Source organism: Arachis ipaensis, chromosome B2 (genome assembly GCF_059453495.1).
Source record: "Arachis ipaensis isolate K30076 ecotype BB chromosome B2, ASM5945349v1, whole genome shotgun sequence".
NCBI lineage: Eukaryota > Viridiplantae > Streptophyta > Magnoliopsida > Fabales > Fabaceae > Arachis > Arachis ipaensis.
The window spans coordinates 121,934,305-121,956,917 of NC_142437.1; the positions used below are offsets into that span (position 1 = coordinate 121,934,305).

The window sequence follows — 22,613 nt, forward strand, 5'->3', positions numbered from 1 at the left end:
ATGTTAATTCATGGTTGGGACACCTGAACATCTAATGCTATTTAGAAACTCGGGTGTATGAACTGATGCCAATAAGTCATTATGCGCTTCTGATTGACATGCGGTGTCTGAACTATAATAAGTTTTAGATTCTTCACTGTTCAAACTCATCATGAAGCTATTGATTTCATCAACCATATGTAGAGTTGGTGCAAGTATAACTCTTTCCTTTCAAATGTGATACACAATTTACCCCTATAAACAATTCCGGGTATGTTGCCTTGTAGATGGATACTATAGGGTCATCCCATTGATCAATGAGAATATCATCAGGAATTCCTATCTTGTCTATCCCATCAATAGGATCACCACACCGACCATCTCCAATTGACAAAATCCAATCAGCAAACTATTTTAACTCATTTTCTTTCATCAAGAGTGTCCGCCCGCAACCGCATGTTCTGTGTTAGTGACAACAACTTGCAACTATCCCAAATATATGAAGAATTGATTATTGCATTGACAATATCTTGCCTGCTGCCCTTGGGTATGACATGTAGTATTTGTCGAAAATCCCCGCCAAATACAACAGTCTTGCCTTCAAAAGGTTGTTGAAGACTATTAGCATTCTTGAACCTTAAGATGTCTCTCATTGTTCTATCAAGTGCTTCAATACAAAGTCTGTTGACCATTGGAACTTCGTCCCATATAATAAGCTTACATCGAATTATCAACTCTGCCAAAGGGCTGTTCTGATTAATGTTACATGTTGAAAACTCGTCAAGGTTAATAGGGATTGCAAAACGCGAGTGTGCTATCCTTCCACCAGGGAGCAAGAGAGATGCTATCCCACTCGAAGCAACCATCAAGACAATTTGACCTTTAGATCTAATTGCAGCAGCTAATGTTTTCCAAACAAATATCTTCCCTGTACCGCCATATCCATATAGAAAAAACACACCACCATCACCACTATTGACAGCTGCTAATATTTGTTTGTACACTCTCTTCTGCTCATCTATTAGCTTTTGTAATAAATATGCATGTTCCACTACCAATTTTCGCCTATCATAACGAAGCTCGTCACAAATAAGCCTATTGACACCATTGGACATCAATTGTTGATAACACATGTCCATGTTAGGGAATGGCATAGAAAGGATGTCTCTTTGGCTCTTATTGCATCCCTTTAATAAGTTCTCAATTTCAATAAGAGTCAAGTCTCTTATTTCTGTCTCTGTCATATGTAAATCTGAGGTATTAAAATAAAATTTCATTAGTCACACATATAAATGTTAAATATCAAATTTAATATTCAAATTTTAATTTTTAATAAATAACAAATATAAAAAGGCAATTGATAAGAATGTAAAATTACTTATTACATATATGGCCATGTAAAAACTAAAGATTTGAATACCTGTGCTCCCATGGTAATTCTAATTGGTTTAATGTGGGTTTAAAATCTACATATACTGAGATATAAAAAATCAAACATATAGCAATCTTATACTGAAAAACATACCTTATATATAAGTCTAATTCATATATGTGGAATTGCTATGAATATATGTATTAGTTATGAATCATTTGAAATTATGAGGCTAACTATATTCATACTATTATATTAGTGTACCATCCCACCCTAGTTCCAAAGCGATACTTCATGCATCAGTGTAACCAATCAACGACTATTTTATATAGATGTATATAATAATAATTTTTTTCCATGTGATTCAAATTAGATAGTAGTGTTCTCATCCACACTTATATATCAATATAAGTTTTTGAAAATATATATCGATTGCAAACTTGGACACATAATACAGAGTCGTAGAATAAAAATTGGTTTACTCCATGCTAATTAGCTTGTATTTGACCAACATGCTATTACCTCAATTCAGTGTGTCATGTGCCTATAATCCGTGTTCTATAGCTGATATTTTGCTAAATCTATTCTTATACAGCAAATCTGATCGCAACAATGGAAATGATACAATTTTCTTACTAAAGTGATGCAATCAATGATGGGTATTGAGAAGGAAGTAACATCGTATAATTCTGCAGTTACACTAACAAAAGGTATGAAAAAAACACATGCTTCTTTATAAAACTACACGACATTTTTTGAATGCTATAATGAATTTGACATGCTTTTAAGGGAGACACCTGTTAATGGGAATAATGTCACTTTCTATTCATTTTAGTACAGATATGGTCATAAACAAAATTTTACCTTAAATAATAAAACCTATATTTGAATGTTACCAAATTTAGTTTAGAACATCACCTAGATTGAGTCATTATACTAATCCTTTATATGGTGTTAATTATAAATTTCATTAGATGCGAAAACTAATATTAAACCATTGTACCAAAAACACTAAATTTTTTCATAATATCAAAGAAAACAAACCAATAAACTAATAAAGTTTGTGGTAGTCAGTAATTACCTTGATTGTCAAGTATCCTCCTTTGTTTATGTAGGATATCATCCGAAAGTAATTTCCATGTGTTTTTCCATACATGTTCCGGTCTAGTTATGGTGTTTGAAAATAACAGTGTTGCAAATAGTTTCCTGAGATATTGACCCGACCCCCAGATACTTGCTTCCTCAATAGCATCGATATATTCCTTGTCATCATCTAGAATACCTTGTGCATAACATGCATCTCCAAATGTAGGGTATAGAATACCATTAATAGTTCTAATATCCTCATAGCTGGTTGGGCCTCTCACAAAATTTAGGAGTAATCGAAGATAGTATATTTCTCCTGATCCTGGCGGCACAAAGAATATCCGTCCAATAACTAAATGAGACTTACGTGGGAACCATTTCCTTGGTAGTGGCTTCCACACAAACTTGGATGGGAATTCTGAATATGTCAAACTTCGAGCCTCACCGTACTTCTTGTTTGCCTCGAACCATCCAAGAAACATAGATTCCTTCACAGAATACTTCTTAACAACATCTTCTAGATTTTCATGATCTTGAAAAACAACAGGTTGCTCACCTGGCAAGTGGAACCCCAAACGTACCACAGAAAGGTCTCTAAAGTGGATTCCGTACCCAAATATTCTCCAAGCTGCTTCACATGGAGATATATATCTACAGTCATAATACATGCTAACTTCATCACACTCATCATTCTCTGCATCGGCTGTGCCACTGCTGTAAAACAAAGCAGTTACTCGATCGTTTTATTTATTAACATACTTGAATAAATACTTGATTGATCTTGATTGGTTACACCATTCAACGTTAATGTGTGCCCCATATCTCAAAAGAAGCTTCCTATTGTGTGGGACAACATAACGATTGTCAAGTTCAACCTCACATTTGCTAATTGTCTTTCCATCATCTCTTCTCCTGTAAACAGGATATCCATCCTCGTCAATAGTAGTGTTATTGACGAATTTCTTAGGAAAGTGTCTAATGCACTTCCCATTCTCCATGCACGGTGAGTCTTTCTTGATGCTCCCACATGGACCGTGCATCATATATTTTTCTACAGCTTCATAGTATAGTGGATCTCTGTCCTTATCTAGTATTTTAGCACTTATGATTTGATCAATATCATCTGCAGTTGGATACTTGTCATCTTGATGTAAAAAGACCAAGATGTGTGCATGGGGTAGACCACGCTTCTGGAATTCGATAGTATAGACAACTGAAACAATTAAACAAATTTAGTTCACAGAATAACCATGAAAGTATGAAGTAATTTGATAGAGTGAAAGAGCATGTGGTTTTTAGATTATCCATCGGCCCCCGGTCCAAATTTTGTGCGTAATATAATTCTTATGCAATTTTCTCAAGGTGAGTAGTTGAGTTGACCATAAATAATTAAAATTAAAAACCATGTCACATTGTATCGAGGGAAATAAGACACTACAACCCTTAAGTAAACATCAAAATATATTTTAGATTACAAATAATTTTACCTGCAACGACCCTTCCAAATATATCGTTCTTTCTGATGTCTTGGATTAGATGATCCAATTTGACCTTAAAGGCTCGACATACCATATCAGGACGGTCTTCAGCATTTAGATCCCTATTCTTTAGAAAATCCTCAAGCTCAGGCCACTCAGGATTGCAAGTAAATGTTAAGAAGAGGTCTGGGTATCCAACAACCCTACAAATTGCCATGGCATCTTGATAGTTCTGTATCATATATCTTGGCCCTCCAGTGAAAGATGACGGAAGTATGATATGTTTCCCTTGATGAAGGTGTTGTTTCACCCATCAATACAGCTTCACTTATTCCCTTGTACATCTCACACCTAAATTTGTCCTGGTCTAATCAAATGTATGTTAGTCTAGCAGACTTAACCATAGAATATCCATCCACCAGAAATTGTTGGAATAATCTTCTTGAATATAGCAATGGAGAACCATCAGCTAACCTTTCCTGTATCCTAAATGCAAAAAAGTCCTTCATCGTTACATCTTCGTGGCCCTTGGTCGAGTTAGTACGTCTTTTGTTAAGAGGTATATGCTCCTTGAAACCGTCCTCCCCATAAGGAAACAACAAAGGATACTGCAATCCTAAGTAGGAAGGATTAAGCTGATTTATTCTCTGAAGTCTTCCACTTCGAGTCTCAACAACAATATCCCTATCTGTTTTTTCAAGATCAAAGTCACCCACAATCAATGCTGCCACCTCGTTTGTTGATGGTAGGTTATACCTTCTACCATCGTTTCCCCGCTTTCCCAACAATCTAAGCTTCACTGATGATGTGGCATCACCGTTAATCTTTTGGCCAGCCATACGAAATGCTTTTACCAACACATTGTGTTGATCCAACATGATCTTCAAATCTCTAACAATGTCTTTGTGAACTTTCTCAGTGTTTTCTCTGCTGCAAGACACCCATATAATTTGACATGTAATTTTGATTTTTCCCCTAAAAATGTAAAGTATAAACTAAAAGCATCTCCAACAAAATCATTTTATTCCAAAGATTCATACCTTATTGCTGAAATGTGATTTTCAATCTCATTGTGCGTGTCAAAGACATATAGCTGTGCAAATTTGGCGTGATCCCCTTCTTGTGGTATGAGGCTTCCCATTAAATGATAGTTTTCCCCATATAGAATGAACGTGCGTGGACCTTTACCCTTTGCAACCATTCGGTCAATCTTAGCACCTAGTGAGGTGAATTGAAACATGCTATTGTAGGTCCTAATGTTGTTCTGAAAGTGTTTGCTTCTAGTGTCATTACCAAACAACAAATCATACAACATTTTTGGGGCTTCTTGTAGGTGAGGAATCTCAACTTGACCTCCCCTACAGCACAATGTATATTTTGGATCATTTGTGTTGTAGTGCTTTTGTATCCTTTCGTCATACCAAAACAATGCATGGCAATACTCGCATTCATGGCTTGTATTTTCCATGTGCCAATACTCTGCAATTAAATACATCACCAAAAATCCAATGTATAATAATGAATGTGACTGACAGAGATGGATCTACGTTGGGGAGTGTGGGGGCAAGTGCTCCCATTAAAATTTTATAGAGTTACATGTAGTATATGGGACAAAAATTTATTTGCCCCACTCAATAAATAAATTTAACCCCATTATATTCTTTTAAATTTATCTCGTTTCTATAATGTACAGAAAAAAGATCTCACTATTTATAAAAATATCATATTGATTATAAAAATAATTAAATAATAATAATAAAAAGATAATTAAAAATTAAGGCAGTATTTTAAATTTAAGTACTAAAAGCATAATTCTTTTATGCTTTCTAAATTTCTAATTTTCTTTTTTTGCTGTTCGTTCTTGACTCTCTGTCTCCTAATAAAATTCCTTAACTTCATTTTTTAATTTTTTTGATTCAATAAAGATTTATTTTTATTTTTTATATTTTTAATTCATTCAATTATTTTCATTTTATTTTATAATTATATTGTTATATTTTTTTATTACATGGTTAAATATTATTGAATAATAAGATCCATTAGTTATTTGAATTTTGAAATATAGTAATATTAACTAACAACAAAGAATAGTTAAAATAAAAAGTAAGATCCAAATATACGGATATCTATAAATGTTTCTTCTTTTGAAGTTAGTTCTAGTTTTGTTAGTAATAACGACATCAATTAAAAAAAATTAATTATGAATATTATAAAGAGTTAATTTTGTAATCTTATAAGACATGAATTTTAAATGATTATTTAGTGATGTATATAAAAATGAAACATTTATTTGTGTTAACAATGAAAGAATTATTCAATCTTTGTAAAATATCAAATTTGAAAGAATAAAATTCTAAGTTATATGTTATTATTTAAATTACTATATAAGTGTTTTAATTTATGTTTAATTACTCTGTTGGTCCTTATAGTTTTGTGAAATTTTTAATTAAATCCCTATACTTTTTTTCTTTTAATTGGGTCTCTGCGCCAAATTTTTATTTCAATTGAGTCCCTACACTTTTTTTTTCCTTTTATTTGAGTCCCTACACTAATTTTTTTTTTAGTTAGGTCCTTATACAATTAAGCCAATTACTACCAAGAGGGATCTAATTGAAAAAAAAATTAGTGCAGGGACCCAATTAAAAGGAAAAAAAGTATAGGGACCTAATTAAAAATTTTGCAAAATTATAGGGACCAACAGAGTAATTAAACCTTTAATTTATTAGTTAAATAGCTAGAAGATTAATTAAATTTTATAATAATAAAATATAGTTATAAAATTATTATCATGTTATAGATATTTTGTTTTCACTACTAAATAGTTTTGGATCCGTCACTGGTGACTGAGATAATCGGCTAACTTATAATATATTTATCTAAAGTAATTTTCAAATAATACCTTCATTTTGAAATGCGGGACAACTTGCATCGGTTAAGTTCTTGGTCCGAGGTCTACCGACTGCAATAATAAAGAAATCAGATCCAAAGTCAACATATGAAGCCTAACGACTAAAGATTTGTACCTTGTTTGTTTGTTGTGTTGTGACTTTTTCTTGTACTGCCTAAAAGCACAATCCTGTCTCTTCTATTTTTTTCCATTTGGTCTACATCACCTTTATAATTTCCAAGGAAATAATTGGTCAATTTACCAACTATATATATAATTTGGAAATTAGTTTAATTACACTAAAGCCTAATATTTTTGAATTTATAAGTATAGAAACTGATTTAGAATAACATGTACTTACCTCTTCTATCAACTTTCTTGTTTGATGAGTTAACCTTTATATTGTCACAATCATGAGTGTTTGGCATGTCATTCTGGAGGCTCCCGTTTGCTATGGTGGTTGTTTCAGAGATAGTGTTTCTTACGTGTGTAATTGCATTGAATACTCTATCGCGAGAGGCTGCAAGAAAATACATATTACCAACCTTTCATTTTCTTTGTAAGATCACTATTCATATTGTCTTGATCAAATTAACTAAAAAATAGTTAACAGAGTGAAATTTTGATATACCTAGTAGTTTATCTTGCAGTTGAAGTGGCCTATTTGACATAAGAGTAGATGTTGTCTCTAAATTTAAAAAACAAAAATCAGCGTGTTGTAAAACCATATTAAGGCACAAACTTGGAATTTGTCTAAATAAATTTGTGATCCATATGATTTAGTAGCACTACTTTTTATCCCGAACCTGATTGAGTGAGTTTATTAGATGGTTACCTTATGCCAGCAAGCTTAATAGCTCTTTCTCTTCTATTCATTCTTGTGGCTGAATCAAAGAAATTTTCAAATACTCAAAAAATCATACTCTTTCAAACTGATAGATGTGAATAGAGTTTATAAATAACTGTCATCTAAGACTATTGCTTTTACTCTAGCCATGGTGTATTTTGGCGAACCCATTGTTGGATCTTCCTATGCTTTTGAATTAACTATACATAATCCAATGACTAATTGCTTCTATAAGACAATTGGATGGTTGGTTTATTCTTTAAATACAGTTCACTGTACTCTATGTCCGTGATCTTTGTTAGGACATTGTCAGATGCGAAGTTGTTTATATAAGAAACTTAAAAACTTCAGCAAGATTACCAATCCTAAAAAATGAACCAAACATTAAAGCTTAGTGTGTGCATACCTTTAGAATTACTCATTACAGGTGGTCTATTCAGGGCCAAAAGTTGTAATGATCCAACTGTTGTTAACAATGGTGGTGAAGAAGTTGTGATTGATGGTTTAAAAAGCATACTCCCAGAAACTTGCTGATTTTCCTTATTTTCACCCAATATTATTGATTGAGTCGATTTTAAGTTTTTCTTTGTGCCTAAAAAAATAATTACAATCAGATTTCAGTATTAAGACTGCCCTTATTGTTAACATATAATCTGTAGTAGTATTCTTAATAACTTGCGCATGATACTAACCTTGCATCTTGAAATCTTTGATACATGTATCAGCTTTTCGTTTGTTTTTTAATACGCTGGAACTTCCTTCATTTGAATAATAGCACCAAAAAATACTAATTAAGTAGTTTAAATAAATTACTTTTCCATATACTGCCTCACAAAAATAGATTGATATATTCCAAGCTACTAAATGAAAACTTTATTAATAGTCATTAATTTACCTCGTCTAGGTGACCATGTGTTTAGACTGATATGATTTAGCGGACTGGTTTGCATTGTTTCATTCTCCCCATCCCTCCTAGAAGTTTGAAATTTCTTCTTCTTTTCATCTATAATACCCTTTCTTCTATTTCTAGCTATCAATGGAGTGTTGTTATCCATTTGAAATGCTTGTCATTCCCACTGTTTCAATATCATTCTAGCATTAGGATTCTACCATATGAAAATATTCAAACACACCAAAGAAAACAAAAGTGAGTGAGTTTTGTTTGCTTTCTTGTGCAACACCTTCTATACTACAAAACTATAAGAATTTGTTGATCTTTAAATTAGAGAAATTATATAATTTTTTCAAATTATTATATTTAGCATTGCTAATAAGCTATGAAGAATAAGTAAAATAAATACCTGAAAGCGTTAACCACGTAACTTATTTAGCATTGCATAATACTTCTTGCATTTGCATCCTTGCTTATGTGTTGATGTTGGAGTAAGATTCTAATATCATTTATGACTTTCAAGATCTTTCTTTATGAGCTCATTGTGAATGCTGAGAATAGAATGAAAACCAACCTAGATAAAATGCCTTACACTTATCTATGCTTTAACCATATTAACCCTCTTGTGGGATGTTTTGGTAAGTAAGCCTGACCTAACTATGCTTCGGTGGAATTTTGATTTATGTGACCTTGGTATTTGATTTATCTTGTGATAAAGACTGCTTATAATAAAAAATATTTTACAGGACTTTGTCAACTAAAAACATCTTTATTATATAATATATAGTATAAAATGATAAATTTGATCCTATTCTTATCCATCCGTAATTGATTCTTACTCCATTTAAAGTGGAACACTTGTTTTGATTGACATGATTAAAGCTTAGTTTGGTAAAGCTTTTCGAAGAGGTGTTTATGTTTTTTAAAAGCTCAAGCTTTTCTTTTTGTGTTTGCTTATTATATAAAAAGACCATGTGCTTGTGCTTGGAGCTTTTAAAAGATCCGGATACTTTTGAAAGCACCTAAGATAGAGCTTTTTAAAATTGGCTTGTACTTTTCAAATTTTAAAAGTCTAATATAACCTCATATGTTATAAATCAAATTTAATACTTGTATATATGTCTATTATAGTATTTTTAAATTTTAAAAGCTATTTTACCAAACACAATTGTTGTTGATTGTGGTTATTGAAAGCCATTTTTAATTTGATTTACCAAACATAAATGCTACAACTTTTAAAAAGCCATCTTTTAAAAATTAGCTTTTATAAGTTACTTTTGAAAAGTAAAAGCTTTACCAAACTAAGTCTAAGTGCTGAGTGAATGCCAACAATTATTTCATAGGAACCAATTATGTAGATTAACACTTTGTTTGATTAATTTCTAAATCAAGTCATTCTGCCATTTAAGTACAAAAGTTTTGAATTAAACATAGTTAATTAAAGTTTTTCAATGCAAATATCTATGCAATTTTTTCACCCTATTCTATGAATGGTTGAAAATATTCATTTAGTGGATTCTCTTGTCTTGTGAAGTGTATATTTTATACTGTTAATTTGAAAATATATATAATATTGTTATGGGTTATTGGCATTTTTAAATTGGTTTCTACTTTTTTTCTTATCGAAACAATTTGCATATACAGGGATTGAAAGAATGATACATAAATACACCCTAATGCAAGTAGGATACATCATATACATATTTATTATATAATGCACTTATTTTTATATGTCACATTCTTTTTTTTTAAGGACCACCTATTGAAAGTCGGATACATGAGGTTGATGTTTATTTTAAGATGAAACTATCATGTGTAACTTTGAACCTCTATTATTTCTACTACCAATTTCTGCATAATATGTTAAAATTAGTTGTGGAATAATAGTTTAAATATGAGTGGATAATCTCTAATTCCATATTACTTGTTAAACTTTGTAATAGATAGATCGATCCACACATGAGATACTTGATTTAAAAATGAGAAATAACAATAACATAAAACAAAGTAGCTTAGTACTAATAAACTTACAGACATTTGAATGAACTTTACAACAAATTAGAAAGGAACATACAACTCTAACACTTACACAACATAAGACAACTAAAGACACACTCCATACAATGGGGATACCCATCTGGCTTTACTAACAACTAATGCCTAATGACTCTAAAGACATTAATGTAAACCATGAATCTATGCACTGAACCATAAACTAACAACTTAAGATCTAGAGACTACAACACAATCAACATACTATTTAACTACTCCACCTTGATAAATCATCACACCATATAAAGACTGTCCGCGTGAAGCGTGACTGAGTTTACAAACACATGATCCTCCCAGCTCCGGTGTAATAAATGCTCCCTCCTTACAAAGTGGCTCCTCAGTTTTGAAAGCAAGAGTTCTATCTTTTTAGCATCATTTGCAAACCTTGTCCTAAATTCCATAATCGAAATGATGTCCTTCTCAAGGAACATGGTGGGATTGTAAGGAATGCCAAGACCTGAAACCCTAAGCTTCTTTTCCCACCAAAGCTGATTTTGGGAATCTCTCTTAATAGACCATACTAACACGGTTTTGTTATATCCAACTTTCTCAGTTGATATAAATCCAACACCGTCGTAAAAGAGTGTGAGTGCATGGTCCATCGACTTTGCCTCAACTGGGATTTCGGTTTGATAGAACACCCGTTGCTGCAGTGAGAACACTGCTATCACTGAAGGATCAGTGCAGTTAAGACCATTCCATCCAATCCAATATACAAATCCATCAACCACAATTGACTTGGGACCCAGTTTCTGAACCTGGGTCTGAGCAATCCCAGAATGAGTCCAATCGTTGTCATTTGAAGTATAGAGACTCCATGACATGTTAGTATCTGAGTAGTGTTTCTTATATACATGAACAATTCAATATTCCATTGAATGGTTTAGGAACCCAAATGCATAAAGAGAAACTACATGGCAACAGTGCTGCCTTGCCTCATCAGAAACAGTATGGAATTGTTGAATTAATGGATTCCAAATTAGGAGATTGGAATCCAATCCTTTTTGAGAGAACCGTATACAGAGCACACCGTGGCAAGAACCAATAATCGAGTACCAACCGAATTGATTTATTACAACCGGAATGTTTAGAGGGATCTGCTGAGGACAATCGACATTGGTTCTTGTAAACCATATGGAATTTTCTTCCATAGATGGAAGACCAACTCCAATAATTACATTCCTATTCTTGTCTTTGTTCTCGAACCAATTCTGCTTGGCAAACATTGGAGTAGATAGCCTACCATTCCACGTCTTGTTTAAGCATCTACATTTTCCCACCGTCTTTGGATCACTCTTAGTAAATATCTTCAAAAGTATGTCCTGACCGAGATAAGGTAGTTGTGCTTTCTTCGTTGTTGTGCCTTCCATTGTAGACAAACAGCTTAAAATTCTGGTTGACATGTTATTAGGTAATGGTTGGGTTGTTGGTGCTTTGATACTATCCATGTTTGCGATGTGTTTTTGGTGGTGATTAATCAGGGAATAGCCGATGTGTGTGTTCACATTTGAAAGGGGTGAGTTAATGAGCAATAGTTTGTGAAGTACTCATTTTTTTATATCACCACAATATAATAAAATATTCTTGTTAACGCATTCCCTAAGTCACACATGATATAGTTTTGACAAAGATTTTTTTTTATAATACATAGTTTATTTGATTTTTCTGCATAATATTTTTTTCTCTCACCTACCTGCCTTTCATCACAGTTTCCAAAGTTTCCTGAATTGTATAACTTCTTGGTCAGTTTTTGCACTTTGTTAAAATAAGCTTCATAAACAATACATCTATTATTTTCTATATATATATATATTCAAATAACTTATTTATTGAATCTTACTAAAAGTAATGAATGTGTGTTCCTTTTTATTTGGTTCGAAAATCGATGACACTTCTTTTTAACTTATTTAGTATAATCCCCCATGTGCTGGCAAAAACTATTGTTGTAATACAAAAATGTGTATTCACTTATACTTTATTAGCATTTATTAGTCAAAATATCCACTTTCACAACTATAGTAATTCCAAAGGCATTAATTCTTTGCTTTTAAATTGCATCGTCTGGGATCGAGAAAAATAATAAATAATTTTATTGTTTAACACCAATATGATAACCTTGATAACTGCATCTCCTTTTGTAGACTCTTTGAGTATATATTTTGTTTGTAGGGAAACAAAGGTTATCATTCCAACTTCACTTAAGAAATACTCGAGACTCCCACCCTAATGATAATCTTTTAGGGAGGCTCATTGTATTTTTCTAATATAAATATGTCGTATATATTTTATAAACTATTAATAAAAGGTTCTTGTCTTTCTAACTTTCTTTGACTTGTTGAAAATTTTTTCCTATTCTAATTTTTTATTCAACTAAAGTTATTCTCTCTAATGCTTTACCAATGCTAGAAAAAATATGTCACCATGAATCATAAAACATCCTATCAATATTTTGGATTTAATAACTATATTCAACTATACACATCAACATAATGAATTATTTAGTACTTTGCTTGGTTTGTGCCACTGCTTCTGCTTAGTTTAGGCCTACTAAAAAAATTATATTCAGGAATTGAGATGATATTTTTGACAAAATTTTGAAACAATTTTGTTAGTAATTTTTCTTAGTTTATATTTAGGAATCATGAATTCAGCAGGTTACTCTATTAATTTATATTTATTAGTGAGGACATACCCAAACTATATGAAAATCAGGTTCAGTATTCACCAGCTTGACTTTATCATAGTTTCTTGAAAATTGCTTGCAGATCAAGTTCTGCAGCATCAGGCATCACCTATACTGATCAGTCCTTATGCATCCTGCTCTACTTTCTGACTTATTAATCTCTCTATCTTTGTATACTATCCCTTAGTTGATTCTAAATTCATGGAAGCATTGAGTGATGGCTGTTTTGAAGAAATTTCTTCTATCAGGCAGAACACCATATAGATAGAGCCTCGGTTAGTGTTTCGCCTATAGTATGAATTTCTTAATTATTATCATATGTGTCCCTCCAATATTGACAATGTGATCAGAGCACTTTATTCCCATATTAGTAAGATCTAACCCAAACTTCTTAAAAAATAGTTTTAGCATCCATAATGTTATCTTTATCCTAGTTTCTTGAAAATTGGTTTAATATCACCTTCTGCAACATTGAGCCACACAATTCTGACCACTACTTATGCAACCTGGTCTAAAATTTGAATTATTACTGGTAATATGATATGTCTGGCATCCCTTAAAAACCTCAAACCTTGTTAAAGTATTGACTGATAGCTAGTTTGGAGAAATTTCTTTTGTCAGTCTGAACACCATACAGATAGAGCTTAAATTGGCATTATATGTAGACTCTGAATCCCTTCTTATTATCATACATATGTTCTATGAATATTGACCATTTGATCAGAGTACTTATTTGTGAAGTTAATTTGATATCTTTGTTGGAAACATAGAAATCTTTCTCCATTCTTTTAAAGAAGTAATATCAAATAATGCTTTTTCATGAAATCTTTTACCATGAATAAGAACCTGACTGAACACTCATCATGCAACTTGTTTCATTTGTCAAAATATTTTGATATCTTTGTTGGGACATGAAAATCTTCTTCAATTTATAATCTTTACTCTTTAAAAATCTATTTTTTATAAAGTGCTTTACCAAAACTATGTGAAATTTTGTTGAATTATTGTTCTTGATTTTTTTCATTATATCTTTTTTATATGTTTGTATTTTAGTTTGAAACTATTTATTTGGGGACACTCATCATTCAAAAAAACCAAGTAAATTTGGGTAAGAGGAGCACAATAATTTTCACGTTGAGTGTTTAGCATAATACTTGCTGACCAATATAACTACATCCACCAAAATTATATTGGTTATAATCACCTAGTTTTGATAAAATCCTCCACCAGACATTAAAAATCACAAATGCCCATTGTTAACACTATTTCTTGCTTCCTATATTAGTCAAGTCTAACCAAGACTTCATAAAAAAATGGTTTTAGTATCCACAATGTTATTTTTATCCTAGTTTCTTGAAAACTGGTTTAATATCACCTTCTGCATCACTAAGCCACACAATTCTGACCACTCATGATGTAGTCTTATATAAATTCTGACTTATTACTAGTAATATGATATATATGACATTTCTTAAAAACCTTAAACCTTGTGAAAGCATTGACTGATTGCTAGTTTGGAGAAATTTCTTCTGTGAGTCTGAACAGCATACAAATAGAGCCTGGTTTGGTGTTGTACCTAGACTCTGAATGTAGGGTATAAAATAAGAATTCATGATTTGTTTAGTTCAGACACCAATGATTTTCTTAATTCATTACTTGTGATGAGTTAGAACCTTTAGCATGGTGAGTGTGTAGCATAAGACTTCATGACCAATAAAACTACAAATTTATATAATGGTAGGACCTTAAATGCCTACTTTTGATAAAACCCCCTGTTAAGCTCGTTTCTTGATAGATGTATTAGTGAGGTGTAGCCCAAACTGGATGGAAAATTAGATTTGGTACACATGAGCTTATTTGTATCCTAATTTCTTCAAAACTGCTTTAAGATCACCTTATGCAGCATAGAACATTAGCATCCTGTTCTAAATTTTGAATTATTACTCATAGTATCATTAGTATGACATGGCTAAATTACTTTTTATTTCATCAAGGCTTTGACAATGTAGCCTCCATTATAGTATTATAGTATCATGTTAATAACTTTCTTCACTATTTAGGCATACTTATCTCCAACATTGATAATCTGAGCAGATTACTTTATTTCTTCTGTCCCAAACAATTAGATTTGACACGTTTTTTGCTAAATTGTTCAGATTTTGCACTACATCCAATATTGACAATGTGATCATGCGTACTTTATTTTCTCTCTCAACAATAATTGGACTTGACACTCTTCATGCATAGTATTTCAATTTTTTTCAACTTAGTGTATTCATTCACTGTCATTAAGTTTTGGAATACCACATGAGACTTAAACAATTAATAATAAGAAGCATTTGTGAGTTTTGCCATGACTTTCTTCCTTGTTGTCAACAGTTAATAATCAGATCCAACTCCATGAGTTTTGACTATCTAGTTTTAATTAGATAAAAAAACTTAAAACAATTAGCTCATGGTTGGAATTTGGGAGTGCTATTATGTTTTTTTTCTGATATATTCAATTTATGAAGAATTCTCTTAAATGTCACCATCTAATTTATTCACCATTTTATCCTATTTATTCTTCTCCAATTACATCTTTATCAAACATAAAAATATAAATTTTAAGTTTTGGGACTAAATATCAACTTATAGCGAACTCATAACTAAAGTGCATATCATTTAACCGTCAAATAGTAGATCAAATCAATAACTTAAATACATATTCATTAAATTTAGCTCAATGTGCATTATTCAATTGTGGCATTTGATTTTTAGTTCACACCTTTTTTAAATTGTTTAATTATATATATTGGAGGATGTTTTATTATACACTATCACATAATAGGTCAGATTTCATGATTTTTATAAGTTAAAGACTTGTCATAATACAATTGGTTATGGGGTATATTTTTTTCATGGGATGTGCTCTATATGCCACAACTTCTAACATTTGGGATATTGTATTGAACTTTTTTTTCAACTTAGTTAAATTCACTGTAGGATGTTATTCCAACCCTAACTTAGATTTGATTCTATTCTTTTATATTCAATTAGTTCATATGTCATATCAATGTTAAATTATAAGAAATATCATGTCGATCAACTAATTCAAATTTAATTGCATGATAACAGCATATAGTTCACAAAACACAAATTCTAATATATAGTATCATACTCTGCTCATCGCCAAACTTCTATTCTAGACAGAAATTCCAGTTCTATAGAGAGTGTTTAAGATATATGTGATAACAAAAAGGCAGATTAGCTATTACTAACAAAGTTGTCTAATTTTATTAAACATCAGAATCACTAAGCTGAGATTTCAGCTTCTTCGTCCCCTTGCTCCTGAGCCTATTAGTAGAGTTTTGTCCTTCCTCCTCAATCAGGTTAATATTGATGTTGCCAATTTTTACACCGCTGGTAGTTCTCTTAGCTGGTGTTTTGAACTTGAGGCTGGAAACACTTTCCTCAGCAGAATCCTTCACATAGAAAAAATTATATAAAGACCCACCACACTAAAAAATATGCGTACAGAATATAATGCACATTTTCTTCATCATATGCAGGTATAATCACATTATCAAGTGTTTAGATAACTAACCATAGTAAGATGAGTATCAGTATCACTCGTAAGATTGACCACAATGCCCGAAATGTCAACCAAGTTGTTGTAGTCATGGTCCTAAGAATAGACAAACCCTATTAAAAAGTAGATAACACATAAAGATTCACCAAAGTAAGAACAACAATGTGTGTGAGAACATGTAATTTGAGATAATTACATCTTCATTAGGTGCCAATTTATTGGGAAGGCTCTCTGGCATGTTTTTCATGATAATATCCTCATCGTCACAAATTTTCATCACTGTGTACACTGGATCATACTGCTTTATATTGTCAGACTTCACATTTAGTTTAAATAGCACTCGTTTATCCATCATATTGTCTAGCAATTTTGGGTAATCATCTTCTCCAACTCCCTAACCAAGTACATAGATTAAAACAACTATTTCAGTGTTCTGGTTCCTAAATACACAACATAATTAAGTGTAATTTTAAAGGAATGTGAGTTTATGAACTCAGATTTTACTTACATTGTCACAAATAATCTTGTCCACTGTCTTTCCACACAACTATGTGGTCTCTCTATCCCACAGGAGTAGTGACATGCTCCCTGTTCCATCGTGCACTGTTACCTCTAATTTGTACCTAAGAGCCGTTGTTCCGTGTGTGTCCGCACTTGCCACATTCATATCTGTTTCCAATGGAGGTTTCAACTTTTTTAGGGCACCTTCTGTAAGATTTGTAAAACCAATCATCCTTTCCCGCATTGATGGATACAATCGTCCCTAATATCCATATGGGACCTTCCTACAATGAGGTGAAAACAATAAAGGATATGAGTCATCAGTGATTTTGAATAGGATTGGTTTTTTTTTTATCAATTTACAACGGTGTTATGCATCAGTATCAAAATTTATTGTGTAAAATTTAGCCACATTAGACCTCCATGGAATTGAGAGCTTCCTCTATTGTCTTGATAGCTACACTTCCGTGTTTTAACTCATCTAGGGCAGACCAAGCATTAGGAGATGACATCTGGTTGATCCTGGTCGGATTTGAAGCGGCAGGACTACTTAACCTACAATCATTAATGGTCACAAAAATGTTAGATAACACTAAAGTGTTTATCTTTTTCCTAAATCAAAACATATAGAAGATCTACAACACTAACTTGCTCTTGAATTGGATGACTTCTGTTAATTCGGGATTAATATGGACCTTCGAGATTTCAAAGTTGCTTTGCATCGATGTTTTTCCATTCCACCTTGTTGCCTTAAAATATTACAGCACAATAATAAGTGGTTCAGCTCTCTCCTCTTCAAGGTGCGGTAGGAGATGGTCAACCAACTCACCAAACAAAATGCAATTGATCCTGTTGTTTCTGAGTATAACACAACCAAGGATAAGGTTCTGTCACCATAACTTGTCAAGAAAACAATTTTAACTTAAACCTTTAAATGTGTATATAATACATACTTGAGGTCTTGAAGGATGATAACCAATCGCTTAGTCTCCTTCCCTTTGCTAGTGATCAAGTCCCTAGGATCTTCCTTACCAACAACCTCTCCGATCAAATCTACACTTGTTAATAATGGTATTAGCTTCTGTGGAACATAAACCCAAACTTTTTTAAATGCATAATCTACCCTATAAGTATATATGGCACTCACCAAACATTTCAGAATCTGGTAATTTGTCAGCAGTTAGAAGATCTACATAAGACTTAAGGTAGAAAGCCTCAAGGGGAAAGCTTTGCTTCTTAACATGATTGACCAAAGTCCTCTGGGAGAATGTCAATACCATCCTACTCACACCATTCTTCTCCTTATACTTGTGGTCGAACACAATAAAATTAGTCATTGTGTACATCTGAAACTCAAGAATGACACCACGCCATTTTTTTACCAACCCCCGGAGAATAGTGCAATGGATTCTACCACCCTGTTTTAGCATTACAAACAGATGTGGAAATAAGTAATGTCTCTTGTCTAGTTCATGTATCACACTACTATAAAAATATCAATAGTAAATAGAAAGAATACATATTTCAGTGTGAGAATGATACCTTTGCATCTTGGAGAATCATTTCAATCGACCCAATCTCTTTCTCATTGTATTTGCTTGGAACTTCCCATATCCTAACAACATACACTTTGAAATGCCATTGAAGCTTTTTTGGATTCACATCAGTTACTAAATCAAATTTCTCTTCCATTTTTTTCAGGTTCTGCGTGAAGTTGATGGAGAGAAAGTGATAAAGAGAGATAACTTTTATAAAATGTTTATTACCCAAGGCGTAGGACTGGCTATTTAAATAGTCTCCTAAAAAAGTAGATGTGCCATTTTTTTCTTTTATAAAATATTTACTTTGAATAATTTAAATAGGTTATACTCATTTTGTTTGTAAAATATTTACTGTCCAAACACATGACTCTATTACTTATTTTCTCTTGCTGTTATTTAGTAACTAAGTAGTTATACACTTGTCATGTACAGAAGTTATACACTTATCAAACAAAGAAACATACACTAGTTGCTTATTATATATTAATAAATGTTTGCAGATGAAAGATTTTTATTATCACCAAATAAAGAGAATGTTTACAGCATCGTGCATTCGTGCTTTTGTCTAACTGTCTAAGATTGTTAATCAATAACGAATTGAATAATTAGGCAGCATTTAGTTCTCTGCATTTTAATAACAAAAATATTTGATAACAAAAAAATTAGCTAAAAGTAATTTAAATTTATTTTATTTAATATTTATTAATTCTAAATAAACTTAGATTTTTTTTTTTGTCCTTCTAGCATTATCATTCAATAATTACAATGATATAATTTCTGCTTGTCATCCATCATACAAACGGTTGTCTCATTCAAAATTGTTCTTTGTTTTTCCTTTTTGTATGACCTATAATGATTGGGAAACATGCAGATTCACGAGAAATATTTATGTTACAGTTTATATCTAATTAATTGTTAAGGAGATTAAATTGTATAATATACAATTATTTCATGATTAGGACTAGCAGAAATCAGCCAACTAAAACTAAAATTTTAATATATTATTATTATCTGGTCTTATGCAGCAAATATTCTAAAAATACATCATTTGCCGCTGAACATGTTTGAATATTTTATCAAAGTTGGTTGAATATTTCAACATATAAAATCCCCTGAACATGTTTCACAGAAAATTAGTGGACAACAAGGTAAAAGGAAAAAAAAAAACTAATAAAATCAATAACTAATCATAGTTAAAGCAAATCTCATGGTGTACTCTGCTATACATACTATATCCCCTGTTTTATGTCATATGGTAACATTTTTTAAAAAAAATTAAACTAATAACTTTAATTTGAAAATACTAATATTATAGAAAAATTTTTAAATATATCAATATACTAGTATTTCAATAATTTTTAATTGTTGATCTTAATTATAAAAAAAATATATAATATATATAATTAAAATCAACGATTAAAAATTACTGAAATACCAGTATATCGATATACTTAAAAACTTTCTAATACTATAAATCTACAACCATAGCTAGTATTATTTGCATGCGGACTTTAGGTTTTATTTTATACTATGAAACAACAGCAAACTAAACCTTGAAAACCGCGCAACAAATGTTTAATTATTAATATGCCAGCTGATGAGACCATGTGGAAGGAGGTTAACATCCAAAGATTTATTTCTCAACTTTGCATATATTATGATTATGGTGGATAACTAGTATTAAAATAAAGTTATCTTCACACCTAGTGGTACTATTAGATATTCAGTTATGTGAATTAATTATGGGGAGGAGAATAAACAAAACAGAGTGTTTAAAAAGTGGTATGAAGGATGAATTAAAAAAGATTTTAGGGACTAATTTAAAAAATGAATAATGTTTTGGAGATGAATTTGATCATTAATTTACACCAGAAACATATGCGTAACTTCAGCGGCCCTCTAATATGAAAAGACAACATAGAAGTAAGCACCGTAAGGCAGAGTGATAACGTTTGAATATTATTTTGATTGAACTATTGGAAGATAGTATTTAATTTTGCATGCATACGACATTGGAATACATCATCAAATTGTGAGATTGTCCTTTGGAAAATTGCATCTATTTGTCCCTTAAAGCAGCGTTTTGTAGCCATAGAGTGAGGATGTCAAATTCAAAATAAAACGGCATTTATAATTAAAATCTTATCCTAACGGATAAGGTTAAAAGGGATTCTAACTGTATTGAAAGAAAACTTAATAAATTAATATATGGAGAGATCATTTTTATTTTCTTACAAAATTTTAAGAGTGATAAAAAATACGAAAAATTTAAAAAATAAAAACTCTAATCAAAAGTGAACTGGTTATAAAACATTAAAATATATTGTGCAGAGACAATGTTAAAAATTGAATCCGAGATATGATGCTTAAATAACTCAAACAATATCACTTGTGTCCGCTTGGACATTGTAACTAAGCTAGTTGTACTTTGGAGGATTTGAAAGAGTCAAAACTCAAAATTATTGAATTGTCTTCAATAATCTCTGGTGAGTAGTGACATATTCTTTTTCTCATCACAAATATTTATGTCTCAATATTTTCATGTTAAGATAAAGGAACCTTAATTATTTTCCCCCATAAGTCAATGGTCAACGGAAAAAAATAAATTAAAAACTAATTATAAATAGGGACATGGTCGTGAATGTATATTAGAGTCAGAATTTCCAGCTACTAGTCCATGTTACGTGACCTATCCTCGCCCATAATTTATTATTTCAATTATCATGATTTATTATTATTTTCAATACAAGTGGTTATCCAAATTATAAGAATACTGCATATTCACATTTGACTTTGTTGCTATGATATTCATTTTATAAAAATAGTATTGTATTTATTTTAATTTGTTCTTGCATTTTTTTTGTTGCTTTAATCATAGATTTTTTGGGGCCTTTTGCATGCACAAGGTTGTCATTTAATTTCCCAGAGCTTTATCAATTGACGCGGCTCCTTTAATATCCTTCTTCATTCTCTCCTTTAAAGATGATTAAGTTTCTAATCTAAATCATAACTCTATCATCAACATCATGTTGTGGCAGGAATTCAAAACAGAGTGCGTGGAGTTTGGATATGCCATCAATTAGCTTTCACTTTAGTGTCAATAGTAATAATAAAATTTAATCAAATTAATTCGACACAAATTATTCTTGTTTTAGTATTATTCATAGTTTTTACAACTCAATTAATCAATAGTACTAATTATTATTGCTTGATAATTCCATTCTGGAGACTAGAGAGATGTTTAAAATATTCAGCAATGAATGGATCGCGACAGCCTAACTTAACTAATTAACCTGGTTTCTTAACTATGTAATAAAAAATTTTAATTTTCACCTATAAAAATATTTTATGATTAATCATCTTTTTTGTATCATGTCCAACATTAAATCGAATAAATTCTAATACCATATTTTTACTAATGAACTAATTCAATATCTCCTATTTATGAATACCATAAAAAAATTTATCTTTAATTAATTCGGGACATGTAAAAACAAATCAATAATTAAAAAAATAAACTATTATATAAGACATGATAGATATATAGATATATACTTATTTCTGTATCTCTTTTTATAAGGAAACTAGCGGCTCAACAGGCACGTTTCATGCCTGTTCAGCCGCTTTTCAATTGTTTTTAAGAAATTAATTTTATTTTTTTGTCAATATATCATTCACTCTTTAAATTTATTAAATTAGCATTTTTTTATTTTAATATTGATGT

At 31.3% G+C, this 22,613-nt stretch overlaps 4 protein-coding genes across 4 annotated transcripts; all 4 read right to left on the reverse strand.

Moving 5' to 3' along the window:
* Nucleotides 1-398: 398 nt before the first annotated feature.
* On the reverse strand, nucleotides 399-4,132 carry LOC110269328 (uncharacterized). The gene is made up of 4 exons (XM_021117103.1): nucleotides 3,925-4,132; nucleotides 3,197-3,650; nucleotides 2,433-3,151; nucleotides 399-1,231 (listed from the first exon to the last, which is right to left on the reverse strand). Exons 1-4 carry the CDS (start codon nucleotides 4,130-4,132, stop codon nucleotides 399-401), a joined length of 2,214 nt encoding a protein of 737 aa, XP_020972762.1.
* Nucleotides 4,133-4,286: 154 nt separating this feature from the next.
* Nucleotides 4,287-8,704, reverse strand: LOC110269329 (uncharacterized). Its single transcript, XM_021117104.1, has 8 exons — nucleotides 8,545-8,704; nucleotides 8,342-8,407; nucleotides 8,056-8,241; nucleotides 7,434-7,490; nucleotides 7,164-7,322; nucleotides 6,815-6,874; nucleotides 4,956-5,394; nucleotides 4,287-4,845 (listed from the first exon to the last, which is right to left on the reverse strand). The coding sequence occupies exons 1-8, from the start codon at nucleotides 8,702-8,704 to the stop codon at nucleotides 4,287-4,289; spliced, it is 1,686 nt and encodes a 561-aa protein (XP_020972763.1).
* Nucleotides 8,705-11,456: 2,752 nt separating this feature from the next.
* On the reverse strand, nucleotides 11,457-12,041 carry LOC107627987 (uncharacterized). Its single transcript, XM_016330792.1, has one exon. It carries the CDS (start codon nucleotides 12,039-12,041, stop codon nucleotides 11,457-11,459), a length of 585 nt encoding a protein of 194 aa, XP_016186278.1.
* A 5,720-nt stretch (nucleotides 12,042-17,761) lies between these two features.
* On the reverse strand, nucleotides 17,762-19,040 carry LOC148575454 (uncharacterized). Its single transcript, XM_088506242.1, has 4 exons — nucleotides 18,891-19,040; nucleotides 18,496-18,766; nucleotides 18,302-18,401; nucleotides 17,762-17,903 (listed from the first exon to the last, which is right to left on the reverse strand). The coding sequence occupies exons 1-4, from the start codon at nucleotides 19,038-19,040 to the stop codon at nucleotides 17,762-17,764; spliced, it is 663 nt and encodes a 220-aa protein (XP_088362368.1).
* Between the last annotated feature and the right edge of the window lie 3,573 nt (nucleotides 19,041-22,613).

Excerpts from the sequence above, each read along its gene's own strand:
- LOC110269328 (XM_021117103.1), bottom strand. The coding sequence starts at position 4,132 with ATGGCAATTTGTAGGGTTGTTGGATACCCAGACCTCTTCTTAACATTT. Across the intron at positions 3,651-3,924 it reads ATTTGGAAGGGTCGTTGCAG|TTGTCTATACTATCGAATTC; the intron begins GTAAAATTATTT and ends TAATTGTTTCAG. Across the intron at positions 3,152-3,196 it reads TCAATCAAGTATTTATTCAA|CAGTGGCACAGCCGATGCAG; the intron begins GTATGTTAATAA and ends TTTGTTTTACAG.
- LOC110269329 (XM_021117104.1), bottom strand. The coding sequence starts at position 8,704 with ATGGATAACAACACTCCATTGATAGCTAGAAATAGAAGAAAGGGTATT. Across the intron at positions 7,491-8,055 it reads TGTAATGAGTAATTCTAAAG|AGACAACATCTACTCTTATG; the intron begins GTATGCACACAC and ends TTTTAAATTTAG. Across the intron at positions 6,875-7,163 it reads CAAGAAAGTTGATAGAAGAG|TCGGTAGACCTCGGACCAAG; the intron begins GTAAGTACATGT and ends TTATTATTGCAG.
- LOC107627987 (XM_016330792.1), bottom strand. The coding sequence starts at position 12,041 with ATGGATAGTATCAAAGCACCAACAACCCAACCATTACCTAATAACATG.
- LOC148575454 (XM_088506242.1), bottom strand. The coding sequence starts at position 19,040 with ATGGAAGAGAAATTTGATTTAGTAACTGATGTGAATCCAAAAAAGCTT. Across the intron at positions 18,767-18,890 it reads TGATTCTCCAAGATGCAAAG|GGTGGTAGAATCCATTGCAC; the intron begins GTATCATTCTCA and ends ATGCTAAAACAG. Across the intron at positions 17,904-18,301 it reads ATCATCCTTCAAGACCTCAA|GTTAAGTAGTCCTGCCGCTT; the intron begins GTATGTATTATA and ends TAATGATTGTAG.